We start from the raw sequence: 21079 nt of genomic DNA, 5'->3' as shown, positions 1-21079 counted from the left end.
TATATATATATATAAGGTAAATAATTGCAAATGGCTGGGAATATATCATGGTGTAAATAGATCAATGACGATCAATTTGTTTGTTTACATTGGTGTAAATGCTATTCGTCAAGATCAGATATGACTTTTCGCATTTGTTGGCTATGTTACAGTAACTGTTCACTATTAAAATAAATGATCAATTTTGAACCCTGACAGTTTGTAACTCCTACAATTGCAAATACTTGAGTTATTAAGCACATGACACGATGCTCTGACAGAACTTATGTTTGTTAATAGGATAAGAAACTTGCCTTTCGGATCTTGTGGAAGCCGCATTATGCATTGTGTATGCACTATGTTAGCTTATAGTTTCATACTTTGGGTTTACACTTCTAAACGCAATTTTGAATAAATAGATAGTACCTCATTATTTTTTACAGCTATTGTGACCAGGATATTAATATTATTGCAAATTGTTAATTTCATGACATTCACGATGAATATGCTCAAATGCAGATAATTGTAACATAAACATTGGTCAAATGTAACATTGGTCTTAAATGGTATAATAAGAATTCAACTACACTCTGTTAATTCACAATAAATACAACGTGATATTGTTCCATTGACAAACAAAGAAATAAATAACATTTTTATTTGCTACAACTTTTCCCGCGATAGCTCACAAATATACCTGTCTGACCTATATAATATGAATATTTGTATCATGGTTTCATAAAGTCGTAATTTGCCTTGCCACCATGGAAATTTGACAAACTATCATCACTTTTATTTATTTTCTAAATTAAAAATTATGAGACAAAACGCTTTTCATGTTTTTTTTTGTGAAGGATGACATTTATAAATTGGAATATGATAATTACATTTTATGAATAAATGAGGTAATTACCATAAATCACCATAAATTATGAAATGTTTGCAATGTGAATCAGATATTTCACACACGATTTCTAGTGATTGCCATGAATACATTCCTTAAAATGTGTCTACCACCAGTTTCGAAAACCACGATCTTTTTTTTAAATCTAATATATTTGTACTCATTTAGAAAATGGTTTACTCACCTAATTGTTCAATCATCAAAATTCACTATGAATCAAAAGGAACAAGTAGTTGGGATAATGATGTCGTTTATAATTACTCATTGTAAAATACAGCCCGATATGTTCCATAGTTATAATATCATCAACATTTTACACAAAAGTGTGTCAAATGCTGTCCATAAATACTTAACGACAACTAATATACAGCCGCATGTATGTTATGGTATACATGACTGGTGCACTTCTCAAAGCATTGATCAGTTCAATATACTGCAACGTATCTGGAACTAAGAAACCAGAATTGACAAAATATTGGTTGTAATCCCACATGAAAGGGTTTATTCACTCATCTGTAAAATAACGTATGTTATATGTTCAGTAGTAATTATACCATTAACATTTTCGAGTCAACAAAAGTTTGTGAATGCTGTCCATAGAAGACTTAATGTCAATTAATATACAGCAGTATGTGGTATACATTACTGGTGTACGACAGCATTAAGTTAGTTCAATGTAATAAAATAAACAATGAACCACTATGTTAGTCTGTAAATGTACTAGTGAAACACAATCACAACTTTTTTATATTCAAAAGTTTAGCAAATCAACATATTTGCGTTTATGTATCAACAAGGAAACGAGCAGTAAGAGTTCAATGGATTTAATGTTTGGGGTTAGTCAAACGACTTTGCATGTCGGATACATCTTTCTGTTGTTTCGCAACAGGTGGTCTCTGACAATGTGTACCACATAGGATTCGGTCCTGCATATTGTTCAATTTAAAAAAGTTAACCCGTGTCGAATTAAAAAGATCATTTTCTTAAAAGGAATGTCGCATTATTAAGTTTTTAAGTTAAGAGAAATATTGTTAAGATAAATACAACACTAGTAGAATTGGTTATTTAAAGTTCACTTCCTCTATAATAAAAAAGTACATAATTTACCCCAACCATTCGCTAATATTGGTAATTTTTTGCACCTGTATGTGTAAGGAGTTCATGTTCAGTACAATTTCAAGCTATAATATATGTGAATGTGTGTACTTGAGGGAAACCACTAAACTGCATTTATGAAAACGATGTTTTCTATATTGCGTGTTTTTGACTATGGATATACCACATTATATGACTCGGCCTCTCCTTTAATCCATAAAAATGCTCAGACATAAATATACGGAAAAAGAACGCAGAATGCAGTACACTAATTGTCACAAAATTGTATGTAAATTGGGTCATTCATATTAGGTTTCTGTCTTTTAGGACTTATTTGTTGTTTTTAATAACAAAACATAGATGTAATATTTAACTCTAGATTCGAGACAAGTTACTTGTTCTATACGTAATTGTGTTGCCATATCATGATCAGCAAGGAGGCATACCAAACCTTGTCATAGTGAGCGGAAGCCATGCAAAATTGAGTTTTATCGAGTTGATTATGTGAGCAATCGTGAACAAGCGTACCGAGTTTTCTCCTCGGGCGGTATTTTACAAAAGGAATGAATGAACAAAAGCGTTTCATGTATGATAACAGCCAATATTTTGTCAATTCTGATTTCTTTGTTCAAGACACGTTTCCACTGTCAGTGTCTTTGTGTATGCCGGCATACTACCTTGTTATAATTGTATGTATTACATAACGACATCATTATCTCAACTACTTGTTGCTTTTTTTTCTTAATAGTGCATTTCGTCGAAGAACACATTAGTGAATAAACACCATTTCCTATAGTTATAGTTATAGATGCAGGTTCGTGGGCACTCGGAGTAAAATTGTTTTTTCGTTTTGTTTTTTCTTACCCAGACAGTCTTGGCTAGATAGTGTTAAAATATCGGAGCATTGTCATTGCGGGAACATACTCAAAAGAACGATTTTAAAATATGTACACGCGGCACGCGTATGTGATTAAAAGTCCCGAAAGTTTGTTTACGTTGCTCTTTGATTGACAAGTCACTGTTGATGTCATATGCAAATGAGTTGCTGGCCTCAGTTACGGTGCAGCGATGTGTGACTTCCAGCATGCCATGCCAACATACAATTGTAAATGATAAGTAAACTTGTTCTCTCTTATCTCGCAACATGCTGACAACTTCTAGCCTGGTAGTGGTATACTGTTAAATAATTTTTTTTTTATTTATTTTCATGTATACATGATTTAATTTTCGCGCAAAACAAGGCCACGATTTCTTTTGTACTCTCGGTGCATAGATTTCAAGTTTTTTCGCATTGTGGGCGAAATTTTCACGCATTTTTTCTCCAAAGGCATTTTAACACTGAAGTAAACATTTTTCGTTTCACTGTGATGCAATGGACACTGCTGTTGCTGTCATCGATAACTAACGGTTTAGTGTCAAAATACACAAACGTAAAAACTCGGTTAATTAATAATAAATACAAATTCCCTGGAAAATAAAAATAATCGGCAACGACATGCCGTTTTTAAACACCACGAAAAAATCAAACACTCTGCGATGCCATCTCGGAAACCCCTTATCGTCTAGCATGCACCGGTAGCGATGTTGCAACGTACGCTGCATGGCCGTGTTCGGCGATCTCTGGTGCAAAAGCACTCTATGAATGAGGTATTTCCAGATTTCAGGGTTTGTTTAATTTTCATCGATTCGTCTCGTCTGTAGTTGAATGAATATGAATAACCGTTGTGTAGAAAAATATTACGGCCCATTTCAACCGCGACGTGAAAAACATTGTATTTGTTTAAGTTTGAGGAAAGGTAAATTTAGACTCACCCAATGATGATCGTTATGTTTATATAGTTCTATGAATATCTCATCGGCTTTACGTAATCCGTTGTGCCCCTCTCTCAGTGGAAGTGATAACACGATGCAGTGACAGTTTTAAGCAGGGTTTTGACTTCGCGGACGATTTCCCTCGAATTTTTATTTTATTTATTTTTCTGACGATTGAACATCAGCAAGCGGCGGTGGTGGATTTTGGCATTTCATCGTGAAGTGATAGCCATTTTTCGTGCACGTTAAACTCCACTTTCATAAAACGGGCATTATCTCCGTTCGTGTTTTCTTGTTGGTCAAATAAATTGAAACTTAATTAGCTCTTACAGTTTTTGTCAGTTCGTCTTGAAATATTCACACTATATCGACGAAGTCTTTACGAACAAAATGACGTCTGGGCTTATTTTTAAAGCTCTGTATTCTCAGACAATGATATTTGAAGTGTGAAATACTGACCGGATTTGTTTATACGGCACACATCCTGCTTGACAACTTTCTGATATGAAAATAAAATATGCTATCTATACGCCTGGACGCCGTTTTGTTAATAAGAAACTGATAAACATAGTGTGAAAGTTTCACTTGAAATAAACAACAATTGTGAGAGCTATTTAGATTTGAACTTGGTGGTGAACTGAAAAACACAAGTGGAAATAATGGCTACTTTGCATAACCATTCACTCAGAAAAAAGTTTGCTAATGTTCATAAGTAACAGTCTCAAATTTAAACCTATTATTGCTTTGTAAAAAGTTAAATATAGTGGAGATTCCGTCATTACTTTTTTGCACCATGTTCCTTTTTCATGACTTGTGTACAGCCTTGCTAAATCTTGCTAAGCATTCAAAACAGAGAATGTTTGTACATGTTTTCTATATTTTAGAATCGTCTTTTGAGTATGTTCCACTATTCACAATGCTGCGAAATTTTAACAGTCTATAGCCACGACTGTTTGTGTGCCCACAAACCTGCATCTCTATCTTAGTGAGTACAAATATATAAGATGGCAACAAAGATCGTGGTTTTTCGATCGTGATTGTGGAAACATTTTAAAGAATGTATTCATGGCAATCATGGTGTGTGGAATAGCTGATTTACATTGCAAACATTACAATTATAATATTTTCATTATTGTTATTGTCATCATAGTTATAAAAGAATTCAAATCATATCACAATATATGGCAATTACCTCATTATAATTATTATATTTAGAAATATCACTTTTCCAGGATAAAATGTCATAATGAATAACTAGTTCTCTTACGCTATGGACCCACACCGTTGTCCATTGTTTATTTTTGTAGATTGAACTGATCAATGTTTTTTAGTGGTACACGAGTAATGCATACAACAATATACATGCCACTGTATGTTAATTGTCATTACGTTTTCTATGGACAGCATTTAATATACGTTTGTGTCAATCGAAAATGTTGATGTTATAATTACTATTGTACATATCATATACGGTATTTTACAAATGACTGAATAAAAACGTTTCATGCATAATAACTGCCAATAATTTGTCAATTCTAGTTTATTTGTTCTAGTCGCGCTGTCACTCTCAGTGTCTTTGTGTATGACGTCAGTCTACACTTGTTATAATTGTGTGTATTACATAACGACATCATTACCCCAACTGCTTCTTGCTTTTGATTCATAGTGGATTTTGCAGTTTAAAAACATTAGTGAATAAACGCCAATTTCTTAATATATTGAACTGATCAATGCTTTGAGAAGTACACCAGTGATGTATACCAGCAAACTTTTATTCACTTGAAAATGTTAATGATACAATTTTCTTGAACATATCAGGCGGTATTTTACAAAAGCAATGAGTTTCACGTGTGATAACTACCAATACTATATCAATTCTGATTTCTTTGTTCAAGACACGTTTCCACTGTCAATGTCTTTGTGTGTGCCGGCATACTGTTATACGAATATGGAGTCCATCGTCTATCAATGATGTGCACTAAGGTGGGCCTAAGGGTGACCAATCAGTTGTAAAAAATAATCAAAATTACATAAAATTCACCCTTTTTGGGGTCTGTGGTCTTTTCCAGAATAGTTTCTGTGCCCTTGGTGACGAACCAAAACGCAAAAAGCAGCAATGGAATGTTTAAGTATTGGGGGGATATTGAGTTCTGGATATTTGCTTTCTGACTCTTTCACTTTTTGAAATATTTGTCATGCCACAATAAAAAAGACTTGTGACATTATTTTTCACCAGCTAGGTCGGTTCAAAGTTATTGACACCCTCTTTACTTAGCAAAAAAACAACTATTGCCTGGCTTGCCAATGTTTGTGTAGGATTTTGTTATTTTATGATTAACAGCTAACATTTAATATCTATAATTTTGATTTACTTAGTATTTATTTAACGGTCTGTTGTTTTTGTATGACGTTCATGTTTTCTTCATATTTATAGACCATGATGAAGACCACTTACGTGTCTTTGAAACGTTGGTTAATAATATAGTTTTATTACTAAAGACAAACTTGATTTCTATTTTTTTTAATTCGTTTTTTCTCTAATCTTCCGCCCATATTATATTCCAAATTGTTCACTCCTAACAGGGCCTGTCACAGAACCGTATCAATTCTGGTAGTTAATCAGGTAGGTATGCTCCGGAAGAAATATGAATAATTGTATTGCCAGTTGATTTCTGGTTGCGTTTTTTTTTTTCGTGAATGAAAACAATCCCCTTTTATCCGTCGGCCGAAATAAAACATAATCCGTATTACATCGTAAAATCATGAAGTTAGTCAGAAATGCAATAATTTATAGACTCGGGAGAAATACACAGTGATATTCGTTTTTTACGCAAATCAAAATATCGTACGGGACTACTAGTATATCAGAGAAATGTTGGACGATATTGTCAACCACGCAAAATCCTGCATCGTACTCTAAATTAATTTGGTAACGACGTTTCTCGAGTCATTGCAACCTCCACACCGAGGGCGTTTGCCCCCAGCATGTTTCATGAACATACACCTCTGTCTACATTCGCATAATAATACGCGCAAAAAAAGGGCGTCGGTCTCAATTCCTGACTTTGGAGTTACCGGTTTTTGCCGCTAGTGGACGTGGTAAAGTACCCGGATGACAGTGGTGTTCGGCTTCTGGAGTGGGGTTGAATTCATACAATATCGTATGCACCCAAATTGCATCGCGTGACAAGCGTATCATTTCTAGATTGCGATGCTCCTGATATTCTTCCAAGACAATCAAAACAAATATGGCGAAATATTCCCGACTTTTGGACGTTAATTTCATTCCATTGATTCGGGGAGGTGATAACTGAAAGCCCAACAATTATTTTCGAATTTATTGTATACATTTTGTAGGAGGCAATGTTCCGACTCAAATCTTTACTACCTAGATAACCCATATAGCAGCTGTCTTTTTTTATCAAAATCTGACCTTATCTGACTACAATCTGAACTGTAAAAAATATCGTGGCCTCTTTTGGCAGAAATTTCTAAAAAAAAATAACTTCAACAAGTAAAATTCGAAAGCAAATATCAAAAAGCCAACAAATAAAATATTACCTACAAAAATAACTCTGTAATAAATAAAGAAAATAAAAAAATAAAACAAGAGTTAACTCAAGTGCACCAAAATACACACAAAAAATACAATTAAAAATAAAAAATATAGACGGAAAAGTAAATAAAACAAGCCATGCATGGCACAGTCCCCGATAGTTATCAAATTCAAGATGTAATGTTTTGTTTATAGTAATATAGTTGGAACATAAACATTTCAGAAGTAGGGATCCAGAAGATGATGCTTGATTATGATGATTTTTTAACATTCAAATGATTGACATCTTGTATCTAATCGTACTTGTCCATATTGAGAAATAGTGCTCTGGAATAGCATTATTTAAAACAAAATGGCCACCAGTCGGCCATTTTGAATAAATCTATATATCTATAACATAATGTAAAGCGAATATATAAAATTTGAACATAATCAGTCAAAGCATATCAGAGATATGGCCCTAGGAGCGCATTCATTTAAACAAAATGGCCACCAGTCAGCTATTTTGAATCCGATCTCAAAAATAAAGTGACGTGCATTAGGAACCCATAATCGCTAATGTATGTACCAAGTTTGAACAAAATCCATCCATAAACGCCAAGATCCAGCTCTGGAATGCCAGAAATGCTCAATTTTTGATGATTTGTTTAGCACAAAACCGGCTGCCATTTGGCCATTTTGAATCAGATCGTGAAACAAATTGATGTGCATATGTATAATATTATGTATGATGTATGTGTGAAGTTTGATTGTGATTGGTCCATGCATGTCTAAGATACAAGTCCGGACGCACGCACGACACACACACGGACGCACGGGCGCACAAAGGTCAAAACATAAGTCCCCATTTACGGACTGCGTTTACGGGAAAAAATAGAACGTTATGTTTGAAACAATGGTTAGACTCTCTTCCCAGGCAAACACAATGAGCAGACATTGGGAAGATTTTATCCGTGATGTCAGTCAAATATTTCATGATCACCAGATCAAATTGAGTAATATGCACGATGTAACGATGACATAATAGCCAGGCGTATAAGTTCCATATTGAGATACACGGTCAATTTGAGGAGTGCGATTCATAGACACACCGAGCAGCAAAGTCGTGGTGATGGCGGGAATGGCTTTCAGCGACTCGTTGACTCTCTTTCGTCTAGACAATCAGAATTACTCGCAATCCTCGAAGAGTGGACTCGGACATCGGGACAGCCACCAATACCACAAAATTAGGGCACGCTGTAACACGCGTTACGGTGAAAAAAACACTAAACGAGACTGTATATAGCAGTCTACAGCAAAATAGAAAATTAAATGTTATATAATTTTCTCAAAACATTCATCACCTCAATTACTATACCACTGCTGATATGTTTTTATTAGTAATCTTGTTACACTGTTCAGGGGATTCTCAACAACCATCCCAAAGTATCGTTTTCTGAGAGTTTTCGGCCTTTTTGTCACCGTGGTGGTTGCCATGCGGCATTATGCCCGGGTGTCCGCCACCGAGAATAAGTAAAAGAGTTATGTAGTAGCGCGCACTCAGTGTTGTCGCCCGCCATTTATAATCTATTCAAACACTGACCCAACTACAGAGGACGCTCTTATTGGTTTGTAGTAGAGTGGTGTATGGGTATGAGCGTATTAAACTCTTGGAGGTTGGATGAGACTTAAGGAGGCTTATGTGAATGCCGGGTTAGACTTGGAAATTTTTATATTTTATTCCCCCAGAAATAATGATAAACACTGATATCAGTACATGTAGACTAATCTGTCTTCCTGGCATGTATACATCACATAATAGTTGAGTGTGTGTCTAAACGGACAACTTACAAATAGATATGTATCCAATAACTCGACGAGAAGAAAAGTTTACACTCGATGTCTTAAAAGATATATTTTTAATTGAGCTTTAAAAGCAGGTTATGTTTGAATATTTGACTGGGGTCAGGTAGGTAGTTCCACCGATGTACTCTCGAACTTGAAGTCGTGTTTGGATTTTCCTCAAAAAACTTGAATACAGATTGTGATTAATTGCATGACGGGTACCTAAGGATAACTGTGGGTAAATTTCCGTGAAAGACGTTAATTCTTGAATTCAATGATAAAATATGGCAAGTGTGAAATCTACAGAACTGGTTAATAAGTAATCTAATGCGTGCAATGTAATGTAAAGGTGTAATGCGGTGGAATGGGGAACAGAAATTCGAAAATGTTGTCAATCGGAACATAGATTTTAGAAAACTCCTGTCTGAGACAAAAATAAATTAAAACCGTGAACTCAAGTGTGAAACTTGGGCTATAATCTATCATCAACAACCAGCAAGAGTTTTGAAATAACACGTTCTCCGCTAGCTTTGGAGCGCCTCTTTGAACCTCCGGACTGGCGACGTTGACTACCAGCGACGAACTTACGACAATCATAACTCATACAGTCAAAACATATAGCACTTCCAGAGAATTAGAGCCTGCATATGTCAAGAAGTCAGCTGCCCAAATATTTTATATTATTCTATTCATTTGCATAACAATAAATTTAAAGAGCAGTGGTCGTCGCGTTGATATGGAACTCATAACGACGTACACAATGCGTGTAAAATAAATTGGTTGTTTACATGAAATTCAAACATAACCGAAACATATTGTAAATATAATATAATAGAAATGTGATACAAATAATACAATATAAATATACGTAATAAGTAGCAATTCACAATAAAGTTCATCAATGCGCAACTTAGTTAAAGAAGGTGATACATTTGGTGCGAAATTACTCAAAAATCAGTTTTTTGGGTGTTGCCTTTGCAACGGCGGATTTTTCTCCATTTTACCACCCAACTAGAGTATGACACTATGACCTGTCTGCCTGCTAATTATGAACAAAAACGACATAGCCCGGCCCAAAAAAATGACACTGGCAGAAGACTTAAAAAGCCGTTACTGGTGAAAAGTTCCCCCAAATTTGAAGTCAAATTTCTCGGTGACGAATAAAGATATAAAATAAATAGTAACTTTGCGCCCACTCTCTGTGCTGTGTCGAATGTCCAAGGTTTTTTGTCCTAGAATTCTAGGAGGAGATACGTTTGGCGTGAGGCTATTCAAAAAAAAAAAACTTGAGGCTGATGCCATGGAAACGGTGGGTCAGAATTTTTTCAAATTTTACCACTTAACTCAGAGTGAAGGTGTAACCTGTCTTCCAAGTTTGAGCGAAATCGGCCCAGCCCCAAAAATCACAGAAGAATTAATACTTGAAGACATAGAGAATTACACACACGCAGAGACAAAAGTGATTTTAAGGGCAATCCCAATCTGATTAAAATCTGATGTAGTGTACGGCTTTAATTATTTTGGCTATAAACTTATTTTAATTTTATTTTCATTACTTTTGTTATTAATGCCCTTTTATTTTATTATTTTACTTTGATTTTGATTTTGTGATTTTTTTTAATTCCGCCCTACCTACATCTGACCCGATGCCTATGTAACGAGATTTCAACGAGACCCACAATCGACGATTCTAGTCAACGAATCACAGATCTCCTTCTATAGCGCACATGATGACGTCACCGGGCGGAGTCGGGTGGCAAACACACTCAAATAAAATGGCGACGTTAGCGACCGAGAATAACACGGCTTTTCGGTAAGTTTATCATTGTCAAATGCAACGAAAATCATTTTTATGTTAATATTGTGGCTCGAATGGTTCGACTTTAGATCGTTCTTTTGCATAGTTATTCTGGGAGTGACGATTTAGTTTCCACCGTTTCGACCGAAAACCAGTATTTTTTTCCAGTCGCCTGCCCTGGAGACGGGTGATGTTTTGTTGACGATCGGGCCAACATCGTCTGCGGTATTGAAGCCGTAGATGTAAATATTCATCAAATTGCATCAACATTTTGTACATTATACAATAACTCTTTATTAAAGTAATTGAGCTGATTTGGACTGGAATAAAATATTTTTTATTGGAACACATCGCAATTGATCAGGAAATATTTTTTTGCTCCAATTTTCTGCGTCGATGCCGTGGGCCGGTGACCGTTATACAATTTAAAATCAGTTTGCATTGTTTACTATAGCTGTTTACAGTGCTCTAATCATTACGATTTACTTATTTTTTTGCTTCCATTCTAGATAATTATGCTCAGTGATGTAAAATTGAAGCGATGACTGAATGAACGAACCTTGGCTGGCGAAGATGTATCTGGAAGTGTACACATTTGTTGGAAGTGAAAAAAATATTCAATGTAATGACAAAAATTGTAAAATGCTGTGGAATTTCTTTTGCAAATAAAAATATACTAGCAATTTTCTATTAATGGTTTATTCAAGTGGGCAAAATATAATATACAGAAAGATTGCCCGTAGAGTATCGCTACACTGAAAAGTAAGCAACCGACAGCCTGTATAAAAGGGGGGCTGTGATTGGCTGTTACTTACGTGTGATTTGAACGGGACTTACATAGGCGTAGGTAAGGTAGGGCGGAATTAAAAAAAATCTCAAAATCAAAATCAAAGTAAAATAATAAAATAAAAGGGCATTAATAACACAAGTAATAAAAAATAAAATTAAAATAAGTTTATAGCCAAAATAATTAAAGCCCGTACACTACATCAGATTTTAATCAGATTGGGGCAATCCTTGCGGAGCGGATCGCCAACTTTTGTTTTTTCATGTTTATACCTCCATGTTGTTTTCAAGAGAAGACAAAAACGCCCTCTACGGATCATAGAGGAAAGATGTAATAGTACCAACATGCAAATACATGCACACACGGACTACATATATAACAAATGCCAACCCGTGAAGAGTAACGTGTCACCACTCAGTTATATTGTGTTTCTCTTTTCACTTTTAAAATGGATGATGTATTCAAGCTTGGTCCTGATTACTACCGATCGCCAGGGGAGTGGACGTACAAGGGCTATGTTTTGGGTGGCTACAACCGGAAAGATATATTTGAGTGTCCCGACTTTGCGGAATACAGAGTGGATGACTGTTTTGTGGTGTCATATCCCAAATCAGGCAAGTTTATCCACCGTGTTACGGGTCTACAGTGGTAGTGCCGTGTATATACATTAGCATGCATGAAGTCTTAATGCTTCTACTTGCCCTATTTTGAAAGGGCTTATTCAATTTGCCCATTTAATAATTCTCCGAGTCCCCTTGGCTTTTCGCTCAGACTACTATAATAGTCCGATTTACATGTCAATGAACGATCGGCGTGTTTGACCCCGAAGCAACCATACGAGTTCTCGAGGTCAAACTATAGAGATGTAAATAGTGATTGCGATTGCCTGGTTCAAGTTGGCAAGCTGTGCCTGGAGGTGGATTTTGGCGAATAATGATTGTTCGCATAAACCAACGTAGATTGGCGTTAAAGTGTCGTAACTACTAACATGTGTAAGAACTCATTCACTTGTGTGTACGTGATTATACGTGATGTCCGATACTGGGGTCGACTACAAGAACTCGTTGATTTACTAGTAACTTGTTTTTCCAATCCATTTGGCACTGTGATTAGATTGTGAACGCTATGAGGTTACAGTGAATAGTTAATGGTTGACATCTGATTCTATACACATACCAGCTGTGCCCGACTTACAGAGTTATCCGTCAGTACACAAATATAACACAAGTACATACCTGACCTATTTTCACTTATGGCGTTGTGCGAGCCGGCACTATTTTATTATTTTCGGTCGTCAATTGTTTGACTGTCATTGCCGAGTATCAGTAGCACTAAATCTGTGGCCGGGGTGGATCTAGGATTCTGGAATTCTGGTTATAAGCTGGCCGAAGGCCAAGTTCGCAAGCGCCAATGGCGCGAAGCCCTGTTGGTTGTTAAAAATAGGGGGCCGCGGCCCCCTCGGCCCCCTCTAAATCCGCTCATGGTGGCTGTCTATCGCACACATTCGATCAGGTCTTAAAACTGCAAGCACTTTGTTTGTGTAATGGTAACACAAGTGAAGAAACTATGGTAGACTGTAATACGTATATAAATTTGTACGATGTTTATTTCGGTAGAGAAGTCTGGCATCAAGGCACAATCACACCAAGCATGCACTGTAACGCCCTCTATATAGGGTTAATCGTGAAGGTCATTATTAAAGCGCGGTAGTCGTCGCGCTGCGCATGTGCTCAATATATAGGTCTCATATAAACAAAGTTGTCGACTTTGACTGTTGCGCAGATCAACGAGTACGAACTGAGACGTTTCCAAGCTTTAATTAAGTAATTTTCATGTTATTGGAAGGCATCGAAGGAGTTACCGGCGGTAATCAGTGCAAGTCGCGCCCAGGTCAAATCTCATACTTGTGATTTCCCTTTGAAGAGCGCATTGGATTGTGGGAAAATCAATGTTTATCAAATGTATGCAATGCAACTTAATCTGCCAATATGTCTCTTGCGTTCGTAGTGATAACAGCGTCCTTGTTATCGTTACATAAATGGCTTATATAAACTGATTTGTGCTTCTTTGTAATGAGAATACATAACCCTGCCTTGACCGATTTCATTCGAACTCGATATTGACAACACTACTAATGTTGCACGCCATTTTGTTTCGTAATTTAAGTAAAAAATGGCCCACTGGCAATTCATTTTTGTTGAAAGTATAAATTGGCATATTGATTTGTTTTTAAATGATTCAAAGTATGTTATAAACTCATTTAGATATGAACAACACCCACGATGTTTTGTTTTGTTATTTGATTCAAAATGTCAAGTTGGTTTATATGATCGTATTCGTAGGTGGCGTCAATATGGCTGAACAAAACCTGGATAAGTTGCTATTTTTTAACATGCTGAAAACTGTAAAAATTAATTTTATTAATTGATTAATTTATTTATTTATTTATTTATTTATTTATTTATTTATTTATTTATTTATTTATTTATTTATTTATTTATTTATTTATTTATTTATTTATTTATTTATTTATTTGTGTGTTTGTTTATTTGTTTATTTATGCACCTGTTTTATAGGTACGACATGGACTTTGGAACTCACACAATTAATAATGAATGACGGCGATCCGACGTTTACCGAATCAGCCCATCATAATGATCGTATACCTTTTCTAGAATATAAATATGACGAGTTTCCTCAGTAAGTAATGGTTATAGGGTGATAAAGCTGTGGTGGCAGTGTTACGATGTTGGTGGAGGTGACGACATTGGTGGTGGTGGCAGTTTGGTGGTGGTGAGGTTAGTTGTGGTGTTGGTAGTAGCATTGGTGACGGCGGTGGTAGTGGCAGTGGTTATGGCGGTGGGGTTGGTAATGTTGATGGTACTGTTGGTGGTGACGGCGGTAGTGGTGGCAGTGGCTATGGCGGCGGAGGTAGTAGTGTTGGTGGTGACGGCGGTGGTGGTGGTGTTGGTGGTGTTGTTGGGAATGGTGATGAAGTTGGCAGTGGTTGGTAGTGATGTTGGTAACAGTGGTGGCTGTAATTATGGTGGTGGTGATGGCGGCGATGGTGGTGGTACTAGTAATGGCGGTGGTGGCACCGTGATGTTTGTGCATTTCAAATGTAAATAGGGATTATTAATGGCACTAACTTGAACCAATGCCCCGAGCGAATTATTATTGATGGCATATTTTGAAATGCATTTAGTAAGTTGTAGAATATATGTTTAGGTTCTAGTTAGAAATATGTTAATAATGTAAAAGTAATTTTACAGTAATACAATAGTAATTTTGCCTTTCCATCATGATTATCATACACAGTAATCCCATCCAGGGTAGAAATAGAATAAATAACACAAGTATAAACATTGAAATTAGTACTTGTGCAGAAGCCAAGTGACGAATAATTATCGCGGCAATGAGAAACGGTATATGATATTGCTGAACAGCGACGACGACGACGGACGACGAAACTTATCAACAGGATATGCTAGGCACAGAATTTATAAATGGACAGGCGGTCGTTTTTGTACATTAACATTGGCCAAGGGATACCTATTCGACATTTTCTGGAATTAAATGGGTCGTATTTTAGCTATGTTGGTAAAATATGTGTGATACGTGGCAATGGTAGGTCTATTTTATCGTGATTTTAAATTAGTGTATATGTTATGAGGGTGGCCATTTCTTGTCTTTTTTTACAAAAATTTGTTTTCAAGGGGTGCAATGGCTTGTTAGGAAATTTGGTCTCCCGGATCATGATTTTCACCAAAGGTCCGTGGATAAACGATACAGGTGCCCTCACTGTGTTTTCCCAAATCAAGACCGGTAGCTATTAGAACAATTACGTTCGTTTGGCTAGCGATAAACATATACATTTTGACGGTAAAAGTGTTCAAATGGTTGATACTAATAATAATACTTGTTTAATTATTTTATTCCTTCAGGTGGGAAGGACTGGGAATACTGAAAAAATTGAAATCTCCAAGACTAATAAAATCACATTTACCAGTCAGTCTCTTCCCTAAATCAGCTTTATACAAAGGTTGTAAGGTAAGTACGAGAAATGAGCGATAGAAATCTAGTATGGCCCTGAATGAGCATAGCAAATAATAGTACATTTGTATAATAATATAACTTGCCGTGTGTTTTTCATGGCGTGAAAAATAACTTTAGCGCCGAGTAATTCCGTCAACAGTGTATTCATGCCAAGTATATTTTCAATATGATTAAAAAAATAGAATCTAATGTTATCGTGTGTTTTTACTGCGAAAGTCAAACATGTAAAGATCTGATCAACTCCCATATAAAGTCTCTTTCAAAACTAGCGAAAAAATTTAATCAGAATAGGGAATCCAAAAAAAGAAACCTCCCATTCTATATATGGACATAACTGAATATCTCAAAGGGACGATATAGTTACAACGATGTGCGTTGAATTTGTGAAAAACTGGGGCAAACCGGCGCTTGAACGAACGGTAACACGAGTTACGAATTCTACTTGTTTGTCATGGTCGCGCGCTCAAGTAAACATAGAAATCAGGGAACTCGAAACTTTGACATATGACGTCAGTGCAAAGGGAGTAAAACGTTCTCTGATTGGCTGAGTAATTTAGTCATAGGTGATCTCAATGAATATCTTCTATTGGAACTGTGCGGAAGTCTGTGAGCGCGTAACCAGCAAAAATGGAGATGACACCAAACGCTCGTATAATATATACATCTTATTTTATTCAGGTTACCCGACCGTTAAATATGCTAATTATCCCGATATGCTAATTAGGTTTGATATTAAAAAGATAAGAGAAAGGGCATAATTTGCATCTAGATTAGATAAATTCTATAATATGTGATGGGTATATTTGTGCAAACATAGTACACATGCAAATTAAACAAAATTATTCAGAGTGATTAAGGATTTTGTTGAAAATGCTGCGACCCTTTATCTAATCAGTTGTTGAATTGCCAAGCCAGATATGAAAGGTCTATAAAATTGTGAACAAATATTGGATACGATACTTTTTGCTAGAATTCGAAAGTTCTAATCTACAGTACTATTTCTTCCGGGAAACTGTTTTTCAATTGTTTCATTTTTTGGACATCTGCAATATTGTTTTACTGCATGGGGCAATACAAGTGTTAATGGTATTCAAATCCTGGAACGTCTCCAGACACGATCGATGAAATTGACTTCAGACACCGAACCAAGTGCACCAACAGAAATCTGTATCTGAAATTAAATTGGCTACAATTGTCAATCAAGTTAGACAGACTTCCGGTGGTTTTTAAATCTATTCAGGGACTGGCTCCCGATTATGTGTCATCAATGTTTGTTAAATCATGGAAGGTACTAACGTTAGTACCTTCCATGGTTAAATACACGCCCTCCAGAAAAGTACGCACATCTAACCGAACATAACACGTGCTGCTAGTGCACGGACTAACATGTATAGGGGGTTTCTGTATGTGAACGCTGCGTCCGAATTTAACAGTTTACCAAATGATATTAGGACCCGTCCTTCTTTTTCAATTTTTAATTTTGCTTGTGAAAAGTACCTCTTTTCACAATTTGTATCATAATAGTTGATCGTTGTGTTTTTGTCTCTGTACTTTTGTAATTTTATTTAGTTTTCTTTCACTCAATTCCCATATTATCGCTGTCGGCAGAGTAGAGCTGTTTAAATTACTGTTTGTCCGTCGTCATGCACGTAAGAAAGATGCGAGGACGTAGTAGAGTTTTCTTCATTTTTATTTACCTGATAATACTTATATTTACTACTAATATTGGTAATACAAAAGTTCTTTATGTGTTATCCAAATCGTCTTTATTATGATAATATATGTTAATCACGCTATTACTATTATTAGATTAAAACTAAAAATACTACTAAAGAGTAATGTTGCTGGTATAAATGTATGTACTCCATGGCGAACTACTAAGTGTGCATGTAAAACAACTGGTCACAGTTACGTGATATTTTACTACATAAATCCCGAGATCTGACGAATAATTGAATTATTCAAATGCCAATATATGTGAAGCATAAAGGAGAAAGTCGAACAAGTACCAAATAATATTTGTGGACTGTAATACAAGTATAAGTACAATAAACAATAATTCTCAATGTACCGTCTTTAAATTTGAATTCCGTTTTACAGGTCTAATGGAAAATATACAACATGAGAGCCTCAATAATTTCTGAAATGAGACGGAAGAGATGGGGGAGGGGGTCAGTGTTGACATGTTGCACCATCCATAACTAACGATTAAACAATTTCAATATGGTCACATTTCATTAAAATATAATACAGTTTTAATCCATTCTGTTTTTACCTTTGGTTGAGTCTGTAATATTGCACCGTGGTGGTAAATATATCGCATTTCGCTTTCATATTGTATGCTTTGTGACGAGCGGGTTCGAACACACGAAGACAAATTGCGATGTTATAGTTTCTGTTTCTCTAACCATGTGTTAGTTACTCATACCCACATTATACTCATATCTGTACGTTATCTAGGTAATTTATGTCGCCCGGAATCCAAAAGATGTGGTTGTCTCCTATTATCATTTTTATAAGACAACAGTCGAATTTGGAGAATATGGCGGTGATTTCCACGACTTCCTCAAGCAGTTTATGAACGGCAAAGGTAAGAATTACAAAGGCCGATACAGTTATACGGAATACATCTAACGAGTCACGTATTAACACTGAATACAGCATGTGTGTGCAATATACCTTAGTAACAAATGGCCGCTGAGATCTCGCTGGGATCGAGACAGCCACGCGACTTGGTTTTACGTCTGTTCCATCACGTCTACTGTCATATGCCATCTTTATATAGATCCGGGCAACAGTGGTAAGATGACGAGAGATAATAACACATTATTTTAAGGGGAACAAGTCTCGTGACATTATCACTCTCAGCGAGAACTCGGTGGCCGTTTTCGTCCAAGATTAAAGAAATGTTCCCAATGAAATACAAGGTAGCCATGATGATTTTGTCATGTTGGTTTCACTTTTTATTCCAAGTGCATTATGGGGATTGGTTTACTTACATGCTTGAATGGTGGAAATATATCGCAGATAATGATATATTATTTTTGAAGTACGAAGATATGAAGAAGGTAACCAATATTTTCTTGTTCTTCGTGGTAATATTTTCAATCTAGTCTACCATGTCGGGTAAGAGGGCTTTGAATCCAGTCATTCACAGTGCCCTTCCCAGTGCGCTCAAGAATGTCCTGGCGAATCTCTACGTAAATACGTAGACGGTACAGAATACTGTGTCATCACTGATTGGCTGTCCCCGTCACTTCAGTACATTACCATGGGAACTCATATGCGCAGACTGACATGTCCACAGACCTTCAATCTGATTGGCGGCATCTAGTCTACGGGTAAGAATGTTTATGTCTATACAGTCCTACTGACTGCTTGCTTACATTCTCACTTTCTGACCAGAACCGTAATTTGTGCCAATGATCGAGGTATTCGGGATGGGCTCTGACTTTTTTTCTATTCGACGTGGCAGACAAAATGTTGACATTTTAAATCCGTGGCAATAACAATGATATATACAATTCAACTTGGTCTTTAGTCAGGGTAGACTGTAAAATTACAACGCACGTGGTCTTTTGTATCTGCATTATGTTATTATATGTAATGCATAAGATATGTATCCTACTATACAGGATCCAAGATTGGCGACTGTGAAAATTGCAAACTACCTTAACCGCAACCTGAGTGATGAAGTCATCGACAAAATAACGGAATATTGTTCTTTTAAGAAAATGAAGAAACACGTGACAAATGAAAATAATGAGGGGAATTACATGCGAAAAGGTTTGTGATTTCATGGAAGCATCATATCTAATTCGCGAATATAACGTGTACCAGTTCTTCAAATGATTTGTCCCTGTAGTTGGCGGTGGTCGTCGCGTCCTGTTCGATATGGGACTCGTAGCGACGTACACAACACGTGTAAATTACATGACATTCGAAGACGCGCTGCGCGACGACCACCGTCTCTTAGAATGGTCGAATTTGCACCTGAAAATGTACAATTTCAGTTCGTAGCGAATGTATTACTGTGTTCTGTTTCTGTTCGCAGGAGTTATTGGTGACTGGAAAAAACATTTCACTGTAGCCGAAAATGAGGCTTTTGAGAAGATTTACAATGAAAGAATGGAGGGTTCTGGTTTAAAGTTCGACTGGTGAAACTGTACACTGTAGACACATCGTCTCTTTTATTTTACAATGTTTTGCTAAAATGTATACTCCCTTTGTATTTGACACTAACATCCATCTTTACAAAATTTATTTAAGTTTAATCCTTGAGGTACCACCCTGGCATTGTGATAGTGTGGCCAGTATCTCTAGATCAAATTAATTTGATAGCAAAAACATACGCAGTCCGTCTCTCTGGAAACTTCTCAATGCAAGTTATGTGACTGAATACAGTGGGGGAAACTGACATATTGATATTATTGTGTAAAAAAGTATAACTATGAAAACAAAAGTTCGGGATATGTTTAACTTTATTTTTATTCAAGTTTCTTCAATTAAAAAAATATTCACGTCACCAAAATAATCAAGGTTATTCAAAATTGTCTAATTAAAGTACTTGTGCACAAGAATCACGATGAAGCAATAATTACACCACTATATAATGCCAAGATGATTGGTGTACTTGGTATATCCGAGAAATATAGATCAGCCATGCTGTTTTTTGTACTAAGACACCATACTGAACAAAATGTGATTTCCTCATCTCCCTGGTAACCAAGCACGTTCTAGTATGTGACTATTGCATCGCAACACATCACATCGCTCAGTGTTAATATGATAAGTCATCCGTCCTTGCTATGTCAAAACAGATTTACTTATTTAGACACGTACGTTATGGTACTTGTATTCCCCCCGCCCGATTGCTACTACAAGTAATTTCAAAACTACGTGAGATGACGTGACATGGCAGGTTGGGTTACAGTCATCACCGACTTTCCAGTGCCTGCGAAGTTCACCTTTCATTTTTTTATGAACTGGGGTGTAATTTGTTTAAAGTGCAGATGAATAGATTCTGGGTAGGAATGTTAACTGTAATATTTGACAGTAGAAGTAAAAAAATGTCTCTTTCTAGCAATAGATCACAACACCCGGGCCTAAGCTGTCAATCCTTTTTTCGTGTAAAGTAGGATTAATATATATTTTTTCTTAGTTGGAAAATAATATTCAAGCGGTATTGCATCTATACACATGTTTATTTTGATTCTTAATTGGATTTTTCAATTGATGATTTATTTGTGAAAAAGAAAGTATTTTAAT

At 36.1% G+C, this 21079-nt stretch overlaps 1 protein-coding gene and 1 long non-coding RNA gene across 2 annotated transcripts; both read left to right on the top strand.

Annotated features, from left to right (window-relative positions):
* Positions 1-10945: 10945 nt before the first annotated feature.
* LOC146734284 (uncharacterized) lies at positions 10946-11652 on the top strand. Its single transcript, XR_014931717.1, has 2 exons — positions 10946-10983; positions 11478-11652. It is a non-coding gene; the product is annotated as an uncharacterized LOC146734284 (long non-coding RNA).
* Positions 11653-12134: 482 nt separating this feature from the next.
* Positions 12135-20345, top strand: LOC102807479 (sulfotransferase 1A1-like). Its single transcript, XM_085508367.1, has 7 exons — positions 12135-12369; positions 14332-14455; positions 15700-15805; positions 18272-18401; positions 18785-18879; positions 19447-19597; positions 19866-20345. Exons 1-7 carry the CDS (start codon positions 12204-12206, stop codon positions 19970-19972), a joined length of 879 nt encoding a protein of 292 aa, XP_085364493.1. The 5' UTR covers positions 12135-12203; the 3' UTR covers positions 19973-20345.
* The last annotated feature ends 734 nt before the right edge of the window (positions 20346-21079 follow it).

This window comes from Saccoglossus kowalevskii, chromosome 15, assembly GCF_978046115.1.
Source record: "Saccoglossus kowalevskii chromosome 15, keSacKowa6.1, whole genome shotgun sequence".
NCBI lineage: Eukaryota > Metazoa > Hemichordata > Enteropneusta > Harrimaniidae > Saccoglossus > Saccoglossus kowalevskii.
Note: the sequence above shows the minus strand (reverse complement) of the source record. Positions and strands in the feature narration are given on the sequence as shown.